The following is a 19,989-nucleotide window of genomic DNA, read 5'->3' as shown; positions in this document are numbered from 1 at the left end:
TTCATAAGTGCTAGCCCCCTTGTTTTAGCTATTTAATATTTCAGAAACATTGACCAAAATGTCACTTGATATTTTTTTGCAAAAAAAAAATCTCTGTGACAAAATATGAGTACCGTTGGTAGCAATTTTCCACATAAGCAATAGTCAAGTAATTTTTTAGCAACAAATTGTCACAATTATAATACTTTGACATATTAAAAAGTAAATTGTGACCTCAAAAGATAAAATGTGCATCTCCAACATTAATTTTTCTTTTCACCTATAAATAAAATTCAATAGCATGCTCTTACATTAAAGAATTGTAAGTTTCCAAGAAGATTCCAAAAAAGATAATATTTTGGCATGAGTACACGGGCCACATTTGTGAAAAATGCCTTAGCATCTTGAAGTTTGGCATGAGTACATGAGTACATGGGCCACAAGGGTAAAAGCATGGTTCAAGCTCTAATTGACTATTGCTTAGATTTTTCCTTTTTGTGAATACTAAATATATGTAACATAAAGTGTATTCCTATTAAAGATTTTGTATATTGAAAGGGATTTAAAACTTAATTAGTATTGATGTGCAAGCTTTATTTATGTAACTTTACTTTGAAAATCCTTATATTATGTTTGATTGAATGATGTCTTATGTATTTCATATTGTCACAATGTCATGGTTTATGTTGTAATTTTTTGTTATTTCCATCAAGTTTCAAACTCTACTGAGGTTAAGGTTTACCCCTTTACAAAAAAAGTTGATTTCTCTATAAATTCATGGATATGTTTTATCTTGCACAAATAGAAGGCCTTATGTAAGTTATTTGAGATTGTAGAGAACTAGATAGAAAACTATTTCAATGTGTTAAAAAAAATAGGTGGGGTGCTCTATTCAATGGATTTTGGTAATTTGATACACACAATGAAATTGTGTTGAAAAAGAGAATCACTTAACACTCCCCAATAAAATAAAATTTTGAAGATAATGAATGACACTAGTAGGGAGGACTAGAAGTGTGTTCAACTGAGTTTGTTTAGATTATATATCATGGTCAAAAGTTATGAGTGTAACTTGGTATTCGGTCAACAAGTCTCCTACATCATTTGTTAATAAAATCCCATAGGAAGATTATACAAGAAAAAAAATCCCTCATTTAAACAATATTAGTTTGAGGAAAATGTCCATGTGCTCAATGAGAACCTATCATAATTAGAAATTAATGTTACAAAAATTAGCTATTATGGGGTGGAGGGATACAAGTTTTGAAATCCTAAGATAAGAATAAATAATCCAAAAAATAAAAAATAAAATTTGTAAAGAGATCAATTACATTTCTATAGTTTGGATACCATATGATAATGTGAAGATAACTAATATCCAAGACAACTAAAGTTGCACCTTATGGTGAACCAAAGGTTTAGGTTGGGCTTGATGAGTATAAGTCAAGAAGTTTTGAAAGTTTACTACTAACCAGCCTAAAATTATGTAAGATTTAATGAAGATATAGAACAAAATTTTCACGAAGATTGCAACAGATGGGAAAATACTTGGTCAATTGTAATCATTTATTTGTTTACCTTTATTTCAAATAAAAGTATAACCTTGGAGGCTATAAACAAATTGACCAATTAAAACATCACACATTAATAATAAATTCTATATACCCATTGTCATTAATTATGTATACTTTCAATTTGAACTCAATTTATGTTTCCACATTCTAAGTGTTAAAAAGGATGAGAATCTGAAACTATTAGCCAACAAGAAAAGAATACTTAATCAAATGTTGGTAAGAAAACTTACATGCTAGAGCACCATATGTTGTGATATATAAAAAGCATTGTGCATGCGAAGATGGCATTCCAGGGTCAACTCTTAAACCACGGGCTGAGGTAGGACGTGGTTGGTTGATTAATTTCTTCAAATACTTTGAAAGCCATATTGACACAACTATACCCATTGCACCCCAGGTTCCTCTTTCACCATGCCTCCAAGGTAGTGCTCCGATAGCAATTAAGAGTGGAAGCATCCTTAGCTAAAATTAATAACATGAGAAATGAGAAACCATACACAAAATTAATAATGTAAAAAACAAAAAAATTAGTAAACAAGAATATTTTATTGAACATCTTACATCATCTTCCTTTACATCTTACACCTTATATTTAGAGGTAGTTTATTTATCATATAATTTGTTTCCAAAATACTAATATATATTGATCATGCATCTCTCTCTCTCTCTCTCTCTCTCTCTCTCTCTCTCTCTCTCTCTCTCTCTCTCTCTCTCTCTCTCTCTCTCTCTCTCTCTCTCTCTCTCTAACACACACACATCTATATCTATATGTCTATGTATGTAGGTACATACATACATATGCATGAATATACATATACACAAAAGAATATAAAATTAAAAAACTATACTCATTTAACCCAAACTAGAAGTAAGATATTTTGGATAATAAATAATACATATGGCATAAGAAAATGTTAATGATAACAAATATAATTTATATATAATTATTAATATGCTTATGTATAAATATATGTGCACAAAAGTGTATGCACACTTGTGCCTTATGTTATTTTAGATAAATATTGAAAATAAAGACAGAGGAGGAAGAAAGATAAAGAGTACATTATTGAGGTCAATTACAAAGAGAATAATTCCACACATAAAGAGCCCAAATATATAGATAATTATATTTCTAGCAATAATAAAAAGGAAAATTCCACCAAAATGTTATATAATAGTCATAACCTATAAAATTACAAACAAATAAATGTTAATATGTGAAGGGTTTTCGAAACAATATTTTTAATGTTATTTAAAGTCACTAACATTATCATCTTCTAAAATAAATCCTATATTAGTAGAAAAAAAAAATGGTTTCCCACTATCTAATTATTGCTGAACCATTGACCACTAATTTGGATTTTTGTAATACAAAAGATCTCTATCACTTGAGATAGGAGGAAGACTGTAATTTTTCCCATGAATCCTTTAACTTTATTCATATACAAATGATGAAGCTACATTATAACCATCTATCAAAATTGAAAAACCATATTGTAATAATTACTTTATTTGAGTTCCCTTTTGACAAATAGTTAAAATCAATATTGTGACATTAAAGTGTTTAAATTGCATGATCATACAAAATATGCTACATAACTATAAGAGAATTTTATGATAATATAACCAAGAATCTACAGGATCAACATATCTACCTCAAATCATTATAACTTTATGAATGTCTAGAGCTCTTCTAGTTAAGACATTTTATTGGAATATTCAAATGGGAGGAGTACTTCTAAGACCCGGGGGAGTGTGAATTAGAAGTAATAACTTTTTAACCTTTTAAAATATTTAATAAAACATAATTAAAAGTAACATGCATGCAAGTAAACATTTGAGCAAACATAGAATGAAAGCATGCATCACCACATTACACTATAGATTTGGTAACCCAAAAACCCTCCAAGAATAAGAAGGTAAAACTAGGGTGGGGATGACACCCACAAAAATCACTACAATAATGAGTTCAACCAGTTCTAATGGTTTGCCCTATTAAAGGCTTTACACTATGTCAATAGTGACCTATTTAAAGGATTTACAAACACTTTACATGAAGTGTCACACTATTAAGGGATTTATATATAGGCTATAAAATGCACCTAATTTAATAGGATTTTCATGACCTTCTCTAAAGACTCTCCTACCTAGCTATTAAGCTAACCTATCAACATAGGATTTCAACCTCTAATACAATGGTAAGAAATTATTAGAACATTTAACCTTATTAAATGCAATCTCTAATTACTTGGTTCAGGTACTTGATTTTCTATTCCTTTTCTAATCTCTGCTAGATCTGATCTTTGAATGTATCCTCTGCTTTATTTTGATCAACTAGATGTATAGATGCAATCATTTTTACTAAGTCTTTGACACTTTTACTAATCGCTCTGTTCTTTAATAACTTAACAATTCAACAATCTTCTTAACAACCTTCAATATGGTGTTGTGATCTCCTTATAAAGACTTAGGGTTTGCAATGTAGTCATGATCATAAAGTTCCTGCTCAAATCCTATGTTTTCACCTATTGGTTGCATGTTGATTTCATAGGTAATTGAAAGGATTCAATCTTATCTTCTTATTCATTCGCGAGTCATGCAAAAATGGTTATGCATCTTAGTTTGTGAAGGCACAAACTGTTATGTCGATCCTATGTTACTTGACACATATTGTTTCTAGATTTCTCAGCATCAATTACATTTCTTGGTTTACTCAGCACCTATTATATCCTGTATTGCTCAGCATATGAATGTTCCTAGATCACTCGGCATTTGAATAATTCTAGATTACTCAGCACATGAAATTTTTTGAGTCACTCGACACATACTACATTGTAACTTGCTTGACACCAACTGTGGCTCAACACCTATTCAAATTTTGAGTCAGCATGGATTGTGTACTCAACATACATATTGAAAATGGTTAAGTGTTTTGAAACTCACTTGTCAAAACTATTTATTTGACCAATAATCTCTTTCCTTAAGATGAGTGTCAAAACACTTAACTAAGCATTTATGAACTTAACCTTATTGAGTACATTCTTTATTTTCTCATCATAGATGCAAAAATTCAAAAATATTATGAGTAACAATATACCTTATGACTCCCCCTGAGTCAATTATGCCTTGTCCATTCTTGAAGTTGATATTTTGTGCTTAAGTGCCTGATCCTCTCTATCCTTTGTCCTATTTCTGCATTCTAAGCCTGCGTGCTATATTTGATATATGTGAAGTCCAAAATTTTGTATCTCCTCTTCACTCCATTATTAATTGACTCCCCCTTTTGGCTATTTACAATATTTCCACTTTATTCTCAAAATGAATGAAAGAATGGAGTGAAATAATGTAATCAATGTAATCAAAATTTGTCAAAATTTGGCATTCACCCATAGTTTCTTCATGTATATACATATCTCACCCCAAGATGTATATATCTCCTCCTTCACTTATTTATCCCCCTATAATACATCTCCCCCTTTTTGGCACTCATGTTAAAGGGTTCTATGGAGTAATACAATGTTTAGACAAAAATGAGTTGTTGACCTCTAGTAGTATCTTCAGATCTACATCCCAATTCTCTAGTGTAATGTCCAATGACTTATGCTAGATGGAAATCTCTACTACTAGATCTACAAGTCCTTCATGTGTAGAAAGGTTTGAATATTTCTTGAGGATTTTTTCTATGTACATTTTCTCCTTATGGAGTACCTCCAAGTGAGGGGTTATTGAGGACTGAATTTTCATTAACTTTTCTTTTGTGTTAGCCTCCTCTACTGATAATACAACTAATTCTCTTTGAGTGTGAAGAATTTGAGTAAAATGCTTCTCACTTTGAGTTGGATTTGTGGGAAGTTTCTTGCTAGAAATATTTAGATTTCTCTCCAAGCTCAATATGCTCTGGCTGGTCTCTTGTGTGAAATTGGAAAAATGACACAACTTGTAGAGAGAGAATATGTTCCCAAGTACAACTTTTACTCTTTCCAATTTCTTGGCTAGGTCTACTTGTGCCAATGATAGGTCATTAGATATTTTTTGATTTACCTTTCCTTATATTTTCTTCTCTGACCATTCCATTAATTTAGCATTTGTGTCATGGTCTTCATTTGTCACTTGATCAACTCTATCAGATAGTTTCTCTACTATTGGTCTTGACTCATCTAGAGACTGTAGGCTGAAAGCATCCATTAATATATCCTTTATTTCATTTAGTGGTTGACTGTATTTATATTCTTTCCTTAGTACCTCTTGTCTCCTTCTTTTATCCAATGCACTTTGTATCTCATTAATCTTTTCCTCTATAAGAGTGTTGGATTCATAGTAGGGTATCTTAATTTCTTCATCTAGCTCAAGAATTCAATAATGAAGTGTCTTGGCTATCCTTGTTGAGATCAAGCTTGGTGTTTTGACATGCAATGCTAGCATGTCAGTGCTCAGCTACTAAAGATTTTTTGTAGCAGTACCTATTTTTGGTAGTTCAGCCTAAGTTTCTATTATAGATTCCTCCTCATCTCTTTCCTCTTCCTTCTATTCTTTTTTTTTTCTTCTTCTATCACTCTGGCTAGGGGTGTACCTGCTAACTATACTAATTTTTCTTTATCTTCCCCTACTGCTACACTCAGCTCCTGAAGTGCATCTATTGTTTCTTTTGGTGGAGATGGAGGTGGAAGAAATAGAAGTTCAGTAGTTTGAGTGGTCATAGGTGGTTCTTGTGTTTGCACCTTGACTTCCTTGGGATCTACTACTAACTTCTACAACTTATCAACATTCACAAATATAGGGCTTGAGCATAGTCTTGCTGCTTGTGTTGATTGGTCAAGGATCTTTGTGATATCCTCTATAGTCAAAAGAATGATATTTTGACAAGAGGTTTCAATAACATCGTTAATCTTGATGATCTCTACAGGTGTGATGGTAGCATGAGGAGGGCTAAGAGGTGGTAGTTGTGTGTCTTGCACACTTTTTTCTTGTTGCTTATCTATATACTTTTCCTCTCCTTTGCTCAAATCCTCCTTTTTCTCTTCTTCATCTTTCTTTTCTTCCTCTCCTTTCTTCTCTTCTACCTTCTTCCTTCTTGTTTATTTTGTCTCCTTTATCTTGGCACTTACTTTTGTCTTATATTCTTCATCAAATACATCATCAATATTCTTATAGATTATTTTCCACAATTTTGTGGATTTTCTCATAACTTCATCAACCTTATTCTGTAAGATAAAAAATGCCCTATATTTTGGGGTAAATCTACTATTGTGCCTCTTATTTGCATTTTCAATTTGACTCTTAGTCAAATTAGGCAACAATCTTGCTAGTGTAGACTCCCTTATTTCTTTCTCAGTTTGCAAGAGAAAATGTTATTTATCCTCTACTATCTTGTATAACTCTTTGGGCATTGAGCCATCTAGCACTAGAGGTGTGTGTTTGTACTTTTCCATCATTGCATACACAGATTCCTCTATTTTATTTTTCTCATCCTTAATGAGCTTATTGAAATCTAAATTCTTCAAATCTTTCAAGTCTCCATTCCTAATCATTGCACATAATTTATCAACTGAAGACTTAGGTGGATGAATTACCACTTTGAACTAACTATTATCATCTGATTCTATCTTCTCTTCATCTAAATTAGGTTGAGTGAAAAATTTTCTTCTTTTTATTGACTCCTCTTCAATCTTTTTGGTGGTTTTCTTCCTTTTTGCTGCATCTTCCTTTCCCTTTTGTGTAGTGGCTAAAGTGGTGGCTCTAGCAGTAGGTTTCTTTGGTGCAAGTTTTGCTACTTTTTTTGGCTTGGGTTGAGGAGCAGGTGGATCTTTGGCCTTTCTTTTGGTGACTTTGGTTCTAATAGGTGCTATCTTGGCTTCTTCTTCCTCGACACTTAGGCTGTGAGTTAATGGTAGTGGCCCTTGCTCTGGCTCTTCTTCTTCCTTTTCATTGTCATCCTCTTCTTCATTTCCTACTTCTCCAATGTCTGCCCCAAGTATTTTCTTAAGCTTCTTTATAAGCTGAGGTTTGCAACTACCCTTGATCTAACAACATCATAAGTTCCAAAGTGCTTTGTAGACTTATCAATTTCCTCTGCAAGTAGAGCTATAGGTGCTACTGAAGCATGATCAACATCAAGTTCATAACCCAATGGCCTAAGTCATCTAACTCTAGGGATGATTTCTTGTATGTATGTGTAATCTATATCCACTACAAAGAAGATATCCTTCACATGTTGCTCAATCAGTGAGACTAGTATCCTCATTCTCTGCCTCATAGACTTCTTAAAGTCTTTAAAACAACTGTTCATTTGTACATCAAAGTTCTCACCCATTTGCTTGATGAGATCATTTTTTTTTAATGATTGTCTTGTTCTGGTCCCAATTCACCTTGCCAACTGAAGGGAATTATTTCATAACATAGAAGAATATACAAACCAGAACTGAACCAAATTTACATTGAGCCCCTTTTGACTTCCTTATGGCTCCCAAATTTTCATTTATTTGCTACAACATGAGCTCTACAAGATCATAAGTATGATCCTTTTTCACCAACTTGTATGCCACATCCACTACTATACATGGTATAATGTTCAACCTACTAGACTGGTAGAATTTGTGGGATATGACCCTCATAGAAAAGTCTAGTAAAGGTTATGTGATGGTATCAATTGTCATGCCCCTATTTTTCCATTTGGTGCCAATATTATTCTTTATGGCCTCTCTTTTGTCACTTCTTAAGGTCTTAGGCCAATTTGGGGTTGGAAAACCAGTAACCATATGGACTATTTTCTTGGTGAACTTCACTAGCACTATTTTTTTAACTAGAAGGCTCCATCATAGATTCTACTCAATACTATTCTAATCCATTTAGTCTTAAACACGATAGGGAAAGGTAGGGCTTTAGTTAGACCCTTCTTCTCAATTGTGCAGTATTCATCTTTTAGCTTCCCATTATCACATAACTTGTTGAATGCATTAGAAATATCTAAATCACTTATGGCTCCCACTTTACAATTATAACATTTATGAATGTCTTCGACCATAACAACTTTGTAAGGTATGATAGATTGGGCACCAATAATATCATTCTTATTGGAAACTTTGGGGATTGGTCTGAACTTAGGCTATTTCACTTTATTATTGACTAGTTGAATCTCTTAACTTTCCTTCCCTTTAGCAAATTTGGATCCAGATGCCATTGATTACCAAACTAGGTTTTGTATTGAAATAAACTTTTCAAACTGTGTAGCTCAACACTTGAAGGAAATACTTGATGATCGATGAACTAAAGGTGAATCATGTTTTAAATTGCTATAAATCACTGCTAAATCATTGTATGGTCACTTCTTAGCTTTGTTAGTCTTCACTTTGTATTTGAATGACTAAAAAATGAAAAAAATTCACCTTTATTAGGTTCAAAAACCTAGCATTTATTGCACTTGTGCTTACAACTGTACACTCAGCTTCCAAAGGATTTTATCAACTCAGCTTCCATTGAAGTTCATCTATTTGGAAATCACTATCAAATTTCACATGGCATCAACTAAAATTTTTAATTACTTGATAGCCACTAACATCTCTTACTTGGAATCCACTAGTTTATTGAACTCTACATGTTCTAACTTTTTACTTGGTAACCAAAGGTAGCTTGACATCATCTTCTAGCTTTTGACTTGGCATCTTATCTCATGCACATTTCTTCTTTGTAGTGGTTCTTTGTTATTTTGGGCTGATGTATGATACATCTTTATATGTATTAGCCCCATGTGCCTATCTTGTACTTAATTGAATGAAGTTTGATCACTTGACCTTTTGGGTGAAGTGACCTCTCCATTGGACGTGCTTGGTCCATCTCTCTTTTTCCATGTCTTCTTCATATCTACCCTAATGTGTTCTACATCAAATTTTTCTTTGCCTTTGTTAACTTCAATCTTGGGTGCCTTGACCTTTGTTGGATAGTTCCTGCTGACATGTTTAATCTTCAAGCAACTAAAACAAGTGGTTTGATTCAACCATCTACTATAATTTCCTTTGAAGTGTATTCTTATGCAATTCTGAGGTACATGACCATATTCTTGATAGTAGTGACAACATTGACTTGTATTGTAATTCCAATTGTAGTGGTGTGCAAAGTTGTTTCTCCTTGTATACTAATTTGGTGTCCACGTAGGCTTTGATCTACACTCAAAAGCTCTATGTCCATACATTTTACAATTGTAGAAATGACCATCAAATCTTTGTGTCCTCACAACTTTAGTCCTATGATCTTATGTTAGGTGTCCTTGCATGTTGCACTTATGAAAATGCACTTTTCTTTTAGGTGTGTTCTTCTAATTGATCTTTCTACTTATAGACATTAGCAACACGTGCCCCTTTATATTATAGAAATGACAAGTGGGTTTGAATTTCATATTTTTATCACTCCTTTGCTTAACATTCTTTGATGTTTCACCTTCTTCAGTACTAGTGAATCCTAGGCATAATGTATCATTGTTTGATCTTGGTTTATTTTAGCAACTGCTCAAAGTGCTTGATGGCTTCACTTGATTTGTTGAAGTTCTCTGCTATCTCTTTCTCTCTTTTCAACTCATTTTTTAATTGTTCATTTTGCATTCTTAGAGTAGAGATGTCAATGTCTTTCATGTTGAGCTCATGATGAGCATTCATCATCTAACTAAGTGTGTCCAACTGCATGTTTCAAATATTTATAAGTTCTGCGGACTTCTCCTCAAGTCTATTTACAAGGTTTCTCTTGTCATCCTCAAGCATGGCTCTATCCTTAATTGCTCTTTTCTTTTGTTTAGTGATTTCACATAGCATCATGGCTTGTGATTCTTGTTCCATCTTGAGAGATCTTATCTCTTCTTCTTGAGCTCTATTTTTCTTCATTAACTTTGCTATTGTTGCATCAAAATCTTTGGAATCTCCTTGTAATGAATATCATTCTCAGCTATGGCTATGTCCTTCCTTCTTTTTAACAATTTTCTTAGTTCCTCTCAGGCTTCCTCTACCTTTTGTAGAGTGAGGTGCACTTCAATCAATTGATTGTCAATGATCTTCCCAACTTTTAAGACTTCCATCTTCTGATCTTTTTCTCTAAGCTGTTAGGCTTCTCCTTGAGAGAACTTAGTTCTGATACCAATTTTTGGAATGGTCAAATGGGAAGATTACTTCTAAGGTGGGGTGGTGAATTAGAAGTAATAAATTTTTAACCTTTTCAAATCCTTAATAACACATAACTGAGAGTAACATACATGGAAGTAAACATTTGAGCAAACATAGAATTTAAGCATGCATCACCACATAACACTAGAGATTTGGTAACCCAGAAACCCTCTAAGAATAAGAAGGTAAAAATGGGGTGGGGATGAAACCCACAAAAATCACTATAGTAATGAGTTCAACCTCTTCTAATGGTTTGCCTTGTTAAAGTCATGCCCTGTTAAAGGCTTTACACTGTGTCAATAGTGACCTATTTAAAGGATTTACAAACACTTTACATGAACTGTCAACCTATTAAAGGATTTACATATGGGATATTAAACCCACCTAATTTAATAGGACTTTCATAACCTTCTCCAAAGGTTCTCATACCTAACTATTAAGCCAACCTATCAACATAGGATTTCAACCTCCAATAAAATGGTAAGAAGGTATTAGAACATTTAACATGATTGAATGCAATCTCTAATTTCTACTCTGTTCTTATCAACTAGATGTATAGATGCAATCCTTTTTACTAAGTCTTTGACATCTTCACTAATTTCTTTGTTCTTCAATAACTCATCAATTCAACAAGCTTCTTAACAACCTTTAATATGGTGTCATGATCTCCTTATAAAGACTTATGGTTTTCCATGTAGTCACGATCATTAAGTTTGTACTCAAATCTTTTTTTTTTCACCTATTGGTTACATGTTGTCTCCAATTTTTTGATTAGCTGCATGTTGATTTCATAGGTAATTGAAAGTATTTGATGTTATCTTCTTATCCATTAGTGAGTCATGCAAAAATGGTTATGCATCTTAGTTTGTCAAGGCACAAACTATTATGTTGATCCTGTGTTACTCAACACATATAGTATTACCAATGCTTGGCACATACTATTTCTGGATTGCTTGGCATCAAATACATTTCTTGGTTTACTCAGCACCTGTTATATCCTGTATTGCTCGACATATGAATGTTCCTAGATCCCTTTGCATCTGAATAATTTTGGATTACTTGGCACATGAAATTTTCCGAGTCACTTGGCACATACTACATTGTAACTTGCTCAACACCAATTGTGGCTTGACATCTATTGAAATTGTAACTTGGCATGCTTTGTGTACTTGGCATACATAGTGGAAATGATTAAGTGTGTTGACACTCACTTGTCAAAACTATTTAATTGACCAACACATTTAACTCATCATTAGATTTTTTGAAAATATTAGTGTTAATAATTAGATTGATAATCTCATAATTTTAAGGTTTGAAATTGTATTCCACCATTAGCCAAAATAATGCAAAATTACAATAAAATTCTCCACTATATTAGAATTTTAACAATATATTTAAAAAATAAAAGACTACATTAACATATCATTTACATTATCAATGCAAGTAAAATACATATTGAAAACTTCTTAGCTCATCTATATAAATACAAACGTGTCTAATGTTTTTTTCTTTACCATTTTTTGGGCTCCACCTTTTCAATCTAGTAATAAACACATTATATAATACTTTATAATAAATCTTATTTAGAAACATTAAAAAGATACATGTAAAATAATATTACATGTCAATTAAGAAACAAAATAATTATACTACTCATAATTGTTGTTGAATATATGCCCCTCATTGAAATATCATACTTTTATGTTTATCATTCTTGAACTTATTTACTCTTACTTGTATTATCTAGTAGATTGGAAAATTGGTAATTGTGTATTTTCCTTGAAGTTTGCAGTTTTTACAAGATATTACATATTTTCCATGATTTATGACATTTTTTTACCTTTTCAATGGATGAACTTAACATTTTTTTGTTTTCTACTAAGTTTTGCAACATATGCAATTGATTGACCATTTTAAAGATAATTTAGGTTTCTTTCTTAAAAGACTTTATCTTTTCCTATTTGCATATGCATTAGGTTGTTTTCTTGTTGGGAGGTTGGTACCTCCATCCCCTCTAGGTGAAGATAATGTTCAACATACACTGATGGATTTGTTACATGCTCTTAATCAGCTCCCATAGATCCTTATCTCTAGCTATTGTGATTTCCATTGATAGCTCGAGTTTTTGGTGTAACGACAATGGTGATTCCAATAAGTGGTATCAACGCATTGGGTTATGGGTTCAAATCCCTTAAGTCATGTCAAGGAGGGGATTGTTGGGAAGTTGGTGCCCCTATCCCCTCTAGGTGAAGGTATTGTTCAACACAGACCAATGGATTTGTGACAGGCACTTAACTGCCTAGCATATATCCTTGCCTTTGGTTGTTGTGATGTTCATTGAAAGCTCAAGATTTTGGTGTAATGGAAATGGTGATTCCAACCTTCCTCAATTGAAGCTTTCTTAAGAAATTCATTTGTTTCCAATAATGTTTAGCATTAAATTTAGTTAATCTATTGATCATCCATTATTTCTTTTTTTCATTATTTTTTAATCCATAACTTGACAACTTCTCATTTTGAAAAAATTCAATTAAGAAATGCATATATATTTGATACAATACATGTTTTTAATTATAGTAAAATGATCTATATTTTTACAAATACGTTGTTCAATTTATTGTTATCTATTGTTTATTAATAGAAAGGTAGCTATAGAAATTAGGTTTCATTAGATGTGATATATAATTCACATCAAGTTAAGAATGAATGGATCTTTTATAGTCTATGATATGAAATTTTGTTTTCATTTCACTTATGACTTATAGTAATATGCAACATTACAAATTTTAGGATAAGTATAGCATGAGATGGGAGATGAGTTTTTGCAACAACAAATTTTTTTGTCAAATTTGGGGATATTAAAGAGAGCAATTATGAAACAATAGGGAAAGTGAAATATATAGGAAAAATTAAATTATTCATATGGAAACATGAATGAAGCATGCAATTATACATAATAGAACCTTAAAATATAAGAATTAATAGAGTTCATATGTTAATTTTTTTTTTTTAAAATTAAAAAAAGAAGCAACAAAAAGATAGTGTTGATCCAAGGTAAAAATTCACAACACACTAGACAATAATTAACAACATATTAACTGCATCTAACAATACTTAGAAGAAATAGATTCACAACATCCACCTTATATCAGTATCAAAAATAATTTTTAAAAAACTATTGATCCACTAGAAAGTATCATATAACCAGTTATTAACTGAACTAAAGCTATCATAAGAATTCTTAAACCTAATAACAATATGCCACACAATCTAGAAACATAAGCAGTTAAAATTAGCATTCAAGGTACCAAATAAAAAAATAAAGAAATAATCACAACCAGTAAAACCATAAAAAAAAAAGATCCATGAATAATATCAGTCATCCTCCCAAGCCTTTTAGACAACAAGATGTTGGTCCATTCCTCATTTGGGAATTCAAGAAGATCTCTATTGTTCTTATTGTCAACTATCTTTCTCCTGCAAAAGGTGGAGGGTGGAGAAAGACACGTGCATCACCTTTTAGAAAGAATTTACTAACATTTTTTAGCCTAGTTTTTAGGTTTGCAACCCCAACCTTTAGCTGTTTAACCATAGTTTCCAAACCAACAATTTGGAGTTTAAACTTACCTATAATATAATCATTTCCTAGTTGCAAGGGAGGCCCACCTTGTGTTAGAGTAATAAAGTTTTTTCTGGCAACATTGCTATCAGGATCTAATTGTGTGATTTTGAGTCAAACTCATTGACCCATATTTCGTGAGTAGTGATTCAACATGAATCCATAGCTCATGAGAATAAATGGAACACTTAGCACTCATTGGATCTAGGTGATGCTCACAGGGGTGAAGTACTGGGACTTTTTGGGTGGTCACCCATCCTAGTACTACCCTAGCTTGAGAGCGCTTAATTAAAGAGTTTCCTCCATGGTTAAACCCAAAGCTTGCAACCCCATTTGCAAAACCTTCACCAAGCATTGTGCCTTATGAACCATTCATTAGAAATCCCCTCAAAGTTTTTTCTTATTAATTTAACTATTAATCCACTTATTATCTCTAGTTTACTTAAGTTAAACTTTAAGCATATAATAGTTAATTCTTTTATTAATTATTGTCATGCAACCTAGGTTTTATCTATTAGGGTTTTTATATCCTTCTATAAAGATTGATCTCTTTGTAATTAATTAATTCACTTTTGATAATAGAAATTTCTCTTTTTGGTTATCAAGAATATCTCATCTATGGTTTTGACAATTCCAACCTGCATAAGTTTTCCTTCTCTCTTTCTGGTGATAGGCGTTTACATGCAGGTGATTCTTGGGAGTTCTGAGGTTGATCTTTCATCAACTTATACATGGCATCAGAGCTTCATATATTCATGCACTTGTTCTATTTACGAGAGGTCTAGCTATGCTTTTAGATCAATGTTTTTTCCTTTAGAGGGTTTCATTTCTCAAAGTTATTATGTATTGAATGTGGGAGATCACTAATTTTTGGGTCACTTTGAGCCCAAAAGGACTTCATTGTTGAGTTTTTAGAGTCCAAAAACCCTTGTTTTTCATATAAATCTATACAATTTGGACACAATTGAAATTTGAGGCAAAAAATTATATTGCTCTAATATTGGGCATACCTCCCAAGGTGCTAATTTTGTGATTTTTGATACAAAAATCTAAAAAAATTGCATGCAAATTGAGATTTTTTGGCACACAAATTAAGATTTCTTGCACATGAACCAAAAAAGTTGGCATTTTAATCGAGACCATTTTGGTACAAAATTGGCATGCTTCCTAAGGTAATTTTTGGTACTAGTGGGCACATTTTATGAGGCATTTTGGCATGGATCTCGACATGGTGATTTTTCTAATTTTTCCCTTATAACACTTTTTTGACCTACATGTGGTTTTTATACCATAACTTTCTTATCCGAACTTTGTTTAACAAAAATGAGATATTGTCATAAAGTCAATTCTGAGCCCATTGTGATGGTGTAGTTTTTTTGGACTTTTGATGATGTTTGGTTGCCCTTTTATGTAGTCAAAGTTAGAGGTTCTATTTGGAACTCTAGTAGACATATCTTGATGCATTCTATTTTTTAGATTCTCCTCTAGGCACATCCCATTAAGTTTTTTGTTTTTTTGCAATCTAGTGGATTTTTTGGTTGTTTTAGGTCAGGAGATTGATTTATTTGCTTTAGATGATTTTTCATGGATTGCACTCTCTCTTGTATCTTCTTATGTCTCTTTTGATCTTTTTTGACATCCTTTTATAGTATTTTTACAAATTCCCTAATATAAAGTGTCACTCTGCATTTCAGACTCTTGCATATCTTTGTGTTTTGTTGTACCTGCATTGCAATAAAAAATGCCTTGGGGTGTTTCATGTTGGCCATATTACCTATCTTCCTTTTTCAAGTGAGTTTTTTTTCCATGACATTAGCCTCATGATGTTTCGATGAGATGTGTTATTATAGGTGTTTGTACTTCTCTTGCACTCTCGATGTTCTTAGTTTTTTCTACAAGAGATATTACATACTATTTTAGTGTTCGTGTCTTACCTCTCAACATTACGTGGGGGTTAATTTGGTTTGATTTATTTCTTGGTTTGATGGAGTGAGCTATTTATTCAGTATTTGATCCTATGTACTAGGAAATTTTAGTGGCAAGATACTTATGCATTTCCATGAGATTGATCATTTACAATACAAATATTCTTTCATTCTTTTTCTCAGAGGCCATGAAGATACCTTCCATCTTTGATTGATCAACTTTTTAGACATAGTTTTATCTACCTAGTCATTTTCTATACAATGGAGGTTCTTCAGCTCAATAGTTATGTTGTGTTTACAACTTCATGCTTCAGTGGTGTTCTTCATGATCATCCTTTTGTTTCTATCTTGTGAAACATTATTTCCATCTCTTTTTGGAGTAGGGTTTTTTCCCATATGGTTTTCTCTATTTTTTCTCTTTTCATAGATTTGGTTGTTCTTGGGACCCAAATTTACTTTCAGTAGTAATTTCTAGGTTTTCAGCTACTCCCTAAGTTTATCCTAAGGGGGGGTGTTAGAGTAATGACGTTTTTTGTTATTAATTAAATCATATTGATTTAATTATTAAGTTACTTATTATGTATAGTTTAATTAAACTAAACTTTAGACATATAATAATAATTTTTTTAATTAATTATTATCATGCAGCATAGGTTTTACCTATTAGGGTTTTGATCTCCTTTTATAAGGATTGATCTCTTTGTAATTAATTAATTCACTTTTGATAATAAAAATTTCTCTTTTTTCTTATTAAGAGTGTATCTTCTATGGATCTGACGATTCTAGCCTCCATAACTTTTGCTTCTCTCTTTCTGTAATAGGTGTTTGCATGCAAGTGATTCTTGGGAGTTGTGGGGTTGATCTTGTGTTAACTTCTACACCTTGATCTACACATCCTCAATTGCAAAATTTCCAATGTCTAGTTTAGAAAAGGAGGAAAAGAGGGGTAACTAACCAAGGTAGCAGGGGACATATCAGGTTTTGGGATTTTAGAGACCCTATAGGAGGAACCATTCCCTGAGTCTTTCTCATGACTAATTTTAGACTCCTCTGAGTCCTCAATGGTATATTCTTTAATGAAATTTTTTCCTCTTTCCTTAGCAATCATGTTATAATGGTGAGGGGTTTCAACAAATTCTATATCAAATTCAACATCATATACAATGTTTTTAGCTCTTTTTAAGGTTTTGAGTTCAAGGGTGGGTTTCTCATCTTTTTTCTTCTTAATTTTCTCAAGGGACTCTAACACATAAGAAATATCATTAGACTTCATGGTATTGAATGGGATTTTAAGACAATGCTTTCTACCTAACCTAGAAGGATAGAGGAGGAATTGATTGTGGGTGGAACCTATGGGCAAAGATTGTTGGAAACCACAATTGGAACAATTGTTATGTTTCCATTAATGCAAAACCTTATTGGTGAGATAGCTACTGCTTGAGTAGACTACAATATTAGTTGATTGATCAAGAGGATTTGAAAATAAGAGATAACAAGATGACCTAGTGAAATGGTTGAGTTATATGGAACTACAATGGACATTTGATTAGTTGGCACATTGACAAGATAATGTGTTGTTTATTCATAATACTAAGTGGAGAGGATAGTTTGGTTGAATCAAGGAAGAGATGATCAATGTAAGACATAATGCATTGGATAAACTGAGTAATAGAGAAAAAGATTAAGGAACTTAAAGAAGGATTTGAGCACTACTAGCATCACCCAAGTGATAGTTATGATCGCGAAAGATCTAGTGTTGACCAAGCATTAGTAAAAATTGGCCAAAAATAGTATAAATTGACCAAGAAACTTTAGTGACGATCAACTTGTCTAGTGATGACCGAGGTTGAGGAACATAGTGATGACTGAGTGTCATCATTTTGATATTTTGTGAAGAAAGTGAGATTCCCGGTCCATACAGTTGAATTTTTAGATTGGTATAAATGAACAAAGGATAAGGATTGATGACCTGGCATATCTAATGCATGATAAACCATGTTGTTTGTTTCTAGGCATGGATTCAAAGAGAAATTTTGAGAAGTCTCTAGAAGGAGAAGGATGAAATAAAAAGCTGGAAGGATTTAATGAATTTGACCTAATCCTAAGATAAACAATGAAGTTTAAATGACAAAAAGATCAAAGCTACATATTTAAGGAGTGTTAGTGAACAAATTGTCCTCCAAAGAAATAAACACAAATCAACCCCAAAAGCCCAAGTAGGAAGAATAAATATGAACTAAAAGTTGGGTCACTTTTCTATTGAAGAGCATAACCACCCTCAAGTACAACTCCCCATGTATGATTTACAATGAATTTATAGAAATAAAAATGTGAATGCTTTTAACCATAAAGCACAAAAGTTTTACAAACATCTATATGTAAACACAACATAGATGCACAAAAACTAAGAAGCCAAAAGGAAATAATTGAGACGAAGTCCATTTATCTGAGATTTACATAATAGAATGAATGGAAACTAGGAAAAAATATTCCAGCCTCCTAAGAAAGTGAAGAATCAAAGCTTCAAAGATATCTTGATATAAAAATGTATTCAAAAAAATAGCAACACAAAATTCATTTAGAGAAAACTAAAACTTACACAAAGATAACAATTAGTGGAAAAAAAAACTACCCAAACTCATAGTTTTGGTGTGCAATTACCTCTCAAATCTCACTTCCCTAAAATGTTAAAGATTATATATATCTCATTACATATTTGCATCACACTCACCATCTAGAAGAAAATAGAAATTCCCTCCCTTAAATTACATTTGAAAACAAAATTTCCCCCTTTTACTAACACAAAGTCCAAAAAAATACAAGCTTTTCTTTCCTATAACCCCAAAGTCTACTTTCTCTCCCTTAGAAGACTAGAAAAACTAGGGAAAAACTAGAACTAGTTTCTCCTCATGTTTTTACAATATATAGTTTTGTTGGGTGGTTATTCAATTTTATAACTCGATCTTGGAAGGATTATACTCTTTATTTACGTATCTATTTTTATCTTTTGATAACTCTCACCTTTATATTTTAATATCTTTATAAACTCTTCATTTAAAAATTTATAAGAATATATTTTACCATATTAAATTCTATTTGGACAAATGATTTAGTTCAAAATGAAATATTCTTGATGTTGGGTAGATTTAAAATAACTTTGATAGAAAAAATAGGCCTTGGTAAGGGAGGCATAACTAATTATCTCACAATTGGATCTTGCTCAGTTTTCAATATGTTGTCAGATAGATAGTTTTACACATTCCTACTAAAGCAATTTTGAAAATAATATCTGAGTCAAAAGTTATTCACTATTGTTTGAAGGTTTTTCAAACTATCAGAATTCAGAATTGTTAAGCTAATGTTACCAGCATCAACCTCATATTTCTCATCTTTGCTTCCATCTGTTTGATAGGTTTATGATTTATTCCAAACATATTCTCATTCTTTCTTAGAAAGGCCATGTGAGCATCATCATTTCCCACTTGCCTATCAAGATATTCACTTTCACTTTAATTCCCTTTATTTGGATTTTGAATTCTAAAATTACAATCATATCCATTGATAATCAAACTTGGGCTTCTTCACCTCAACTGAGCTTATTGTACCAAAGTGGATCCAATAATCTTAATGGAAAAAGGACTTTGGAAATATCTTTGAGTCCCTATAGGAACAATTTAAATCTCACAGACTTTCATTTTGAATGTGAACCAAGAGTCATGGAGCTTTGGAACTTGTACTTTAGAAGTGGA

The 19,989-nt window shown here is 32.1% G+C and overlaps 1 protein-coding gene across 1 annotated transcript in view; it reads right to left on the bottom strand.

Annotated features, from left to right (window-relative positions):
• Positions 1-19,989, bottom strand: part of LOC149559702 (lipid phosphate phosphatase epsilon 2, chloroplastic-like) — a 140,394-nt gene that overhangs the window by 74,471 nt on the left and 45,934 nt on the right. Inside the window, exon 2 of the mRNA XM_089823492.1 lies at positions 1,784-2,015. Coding sequence (XP_089679618.1) covers positions 1,784-2,015 — 232 coding nt within the window. The remainder of the gene's footprint in view (positions 1-1,783; positions 2,016-19,989) is intronic.

Source organism: Cupressus sempervirens, chromosome 4 (assembly GCF_028749045.1).
Source record: "Cupressus sempervirens isolate cs-2001-9-10 chromosome 4, ASM2874904v1, whole genome shotgun sequence".
NCBI classification, from domain to species: domain Eukaryota; kingdom Viridiplantae; phylum Streptophyta; class Pinopsida; order Cupressales; family Cupressaceae; genus Cupressus; species Cupressus sempervirens.
This window is presented reverse-complemented; position numbering and strand designations above follow the sequence as displayed.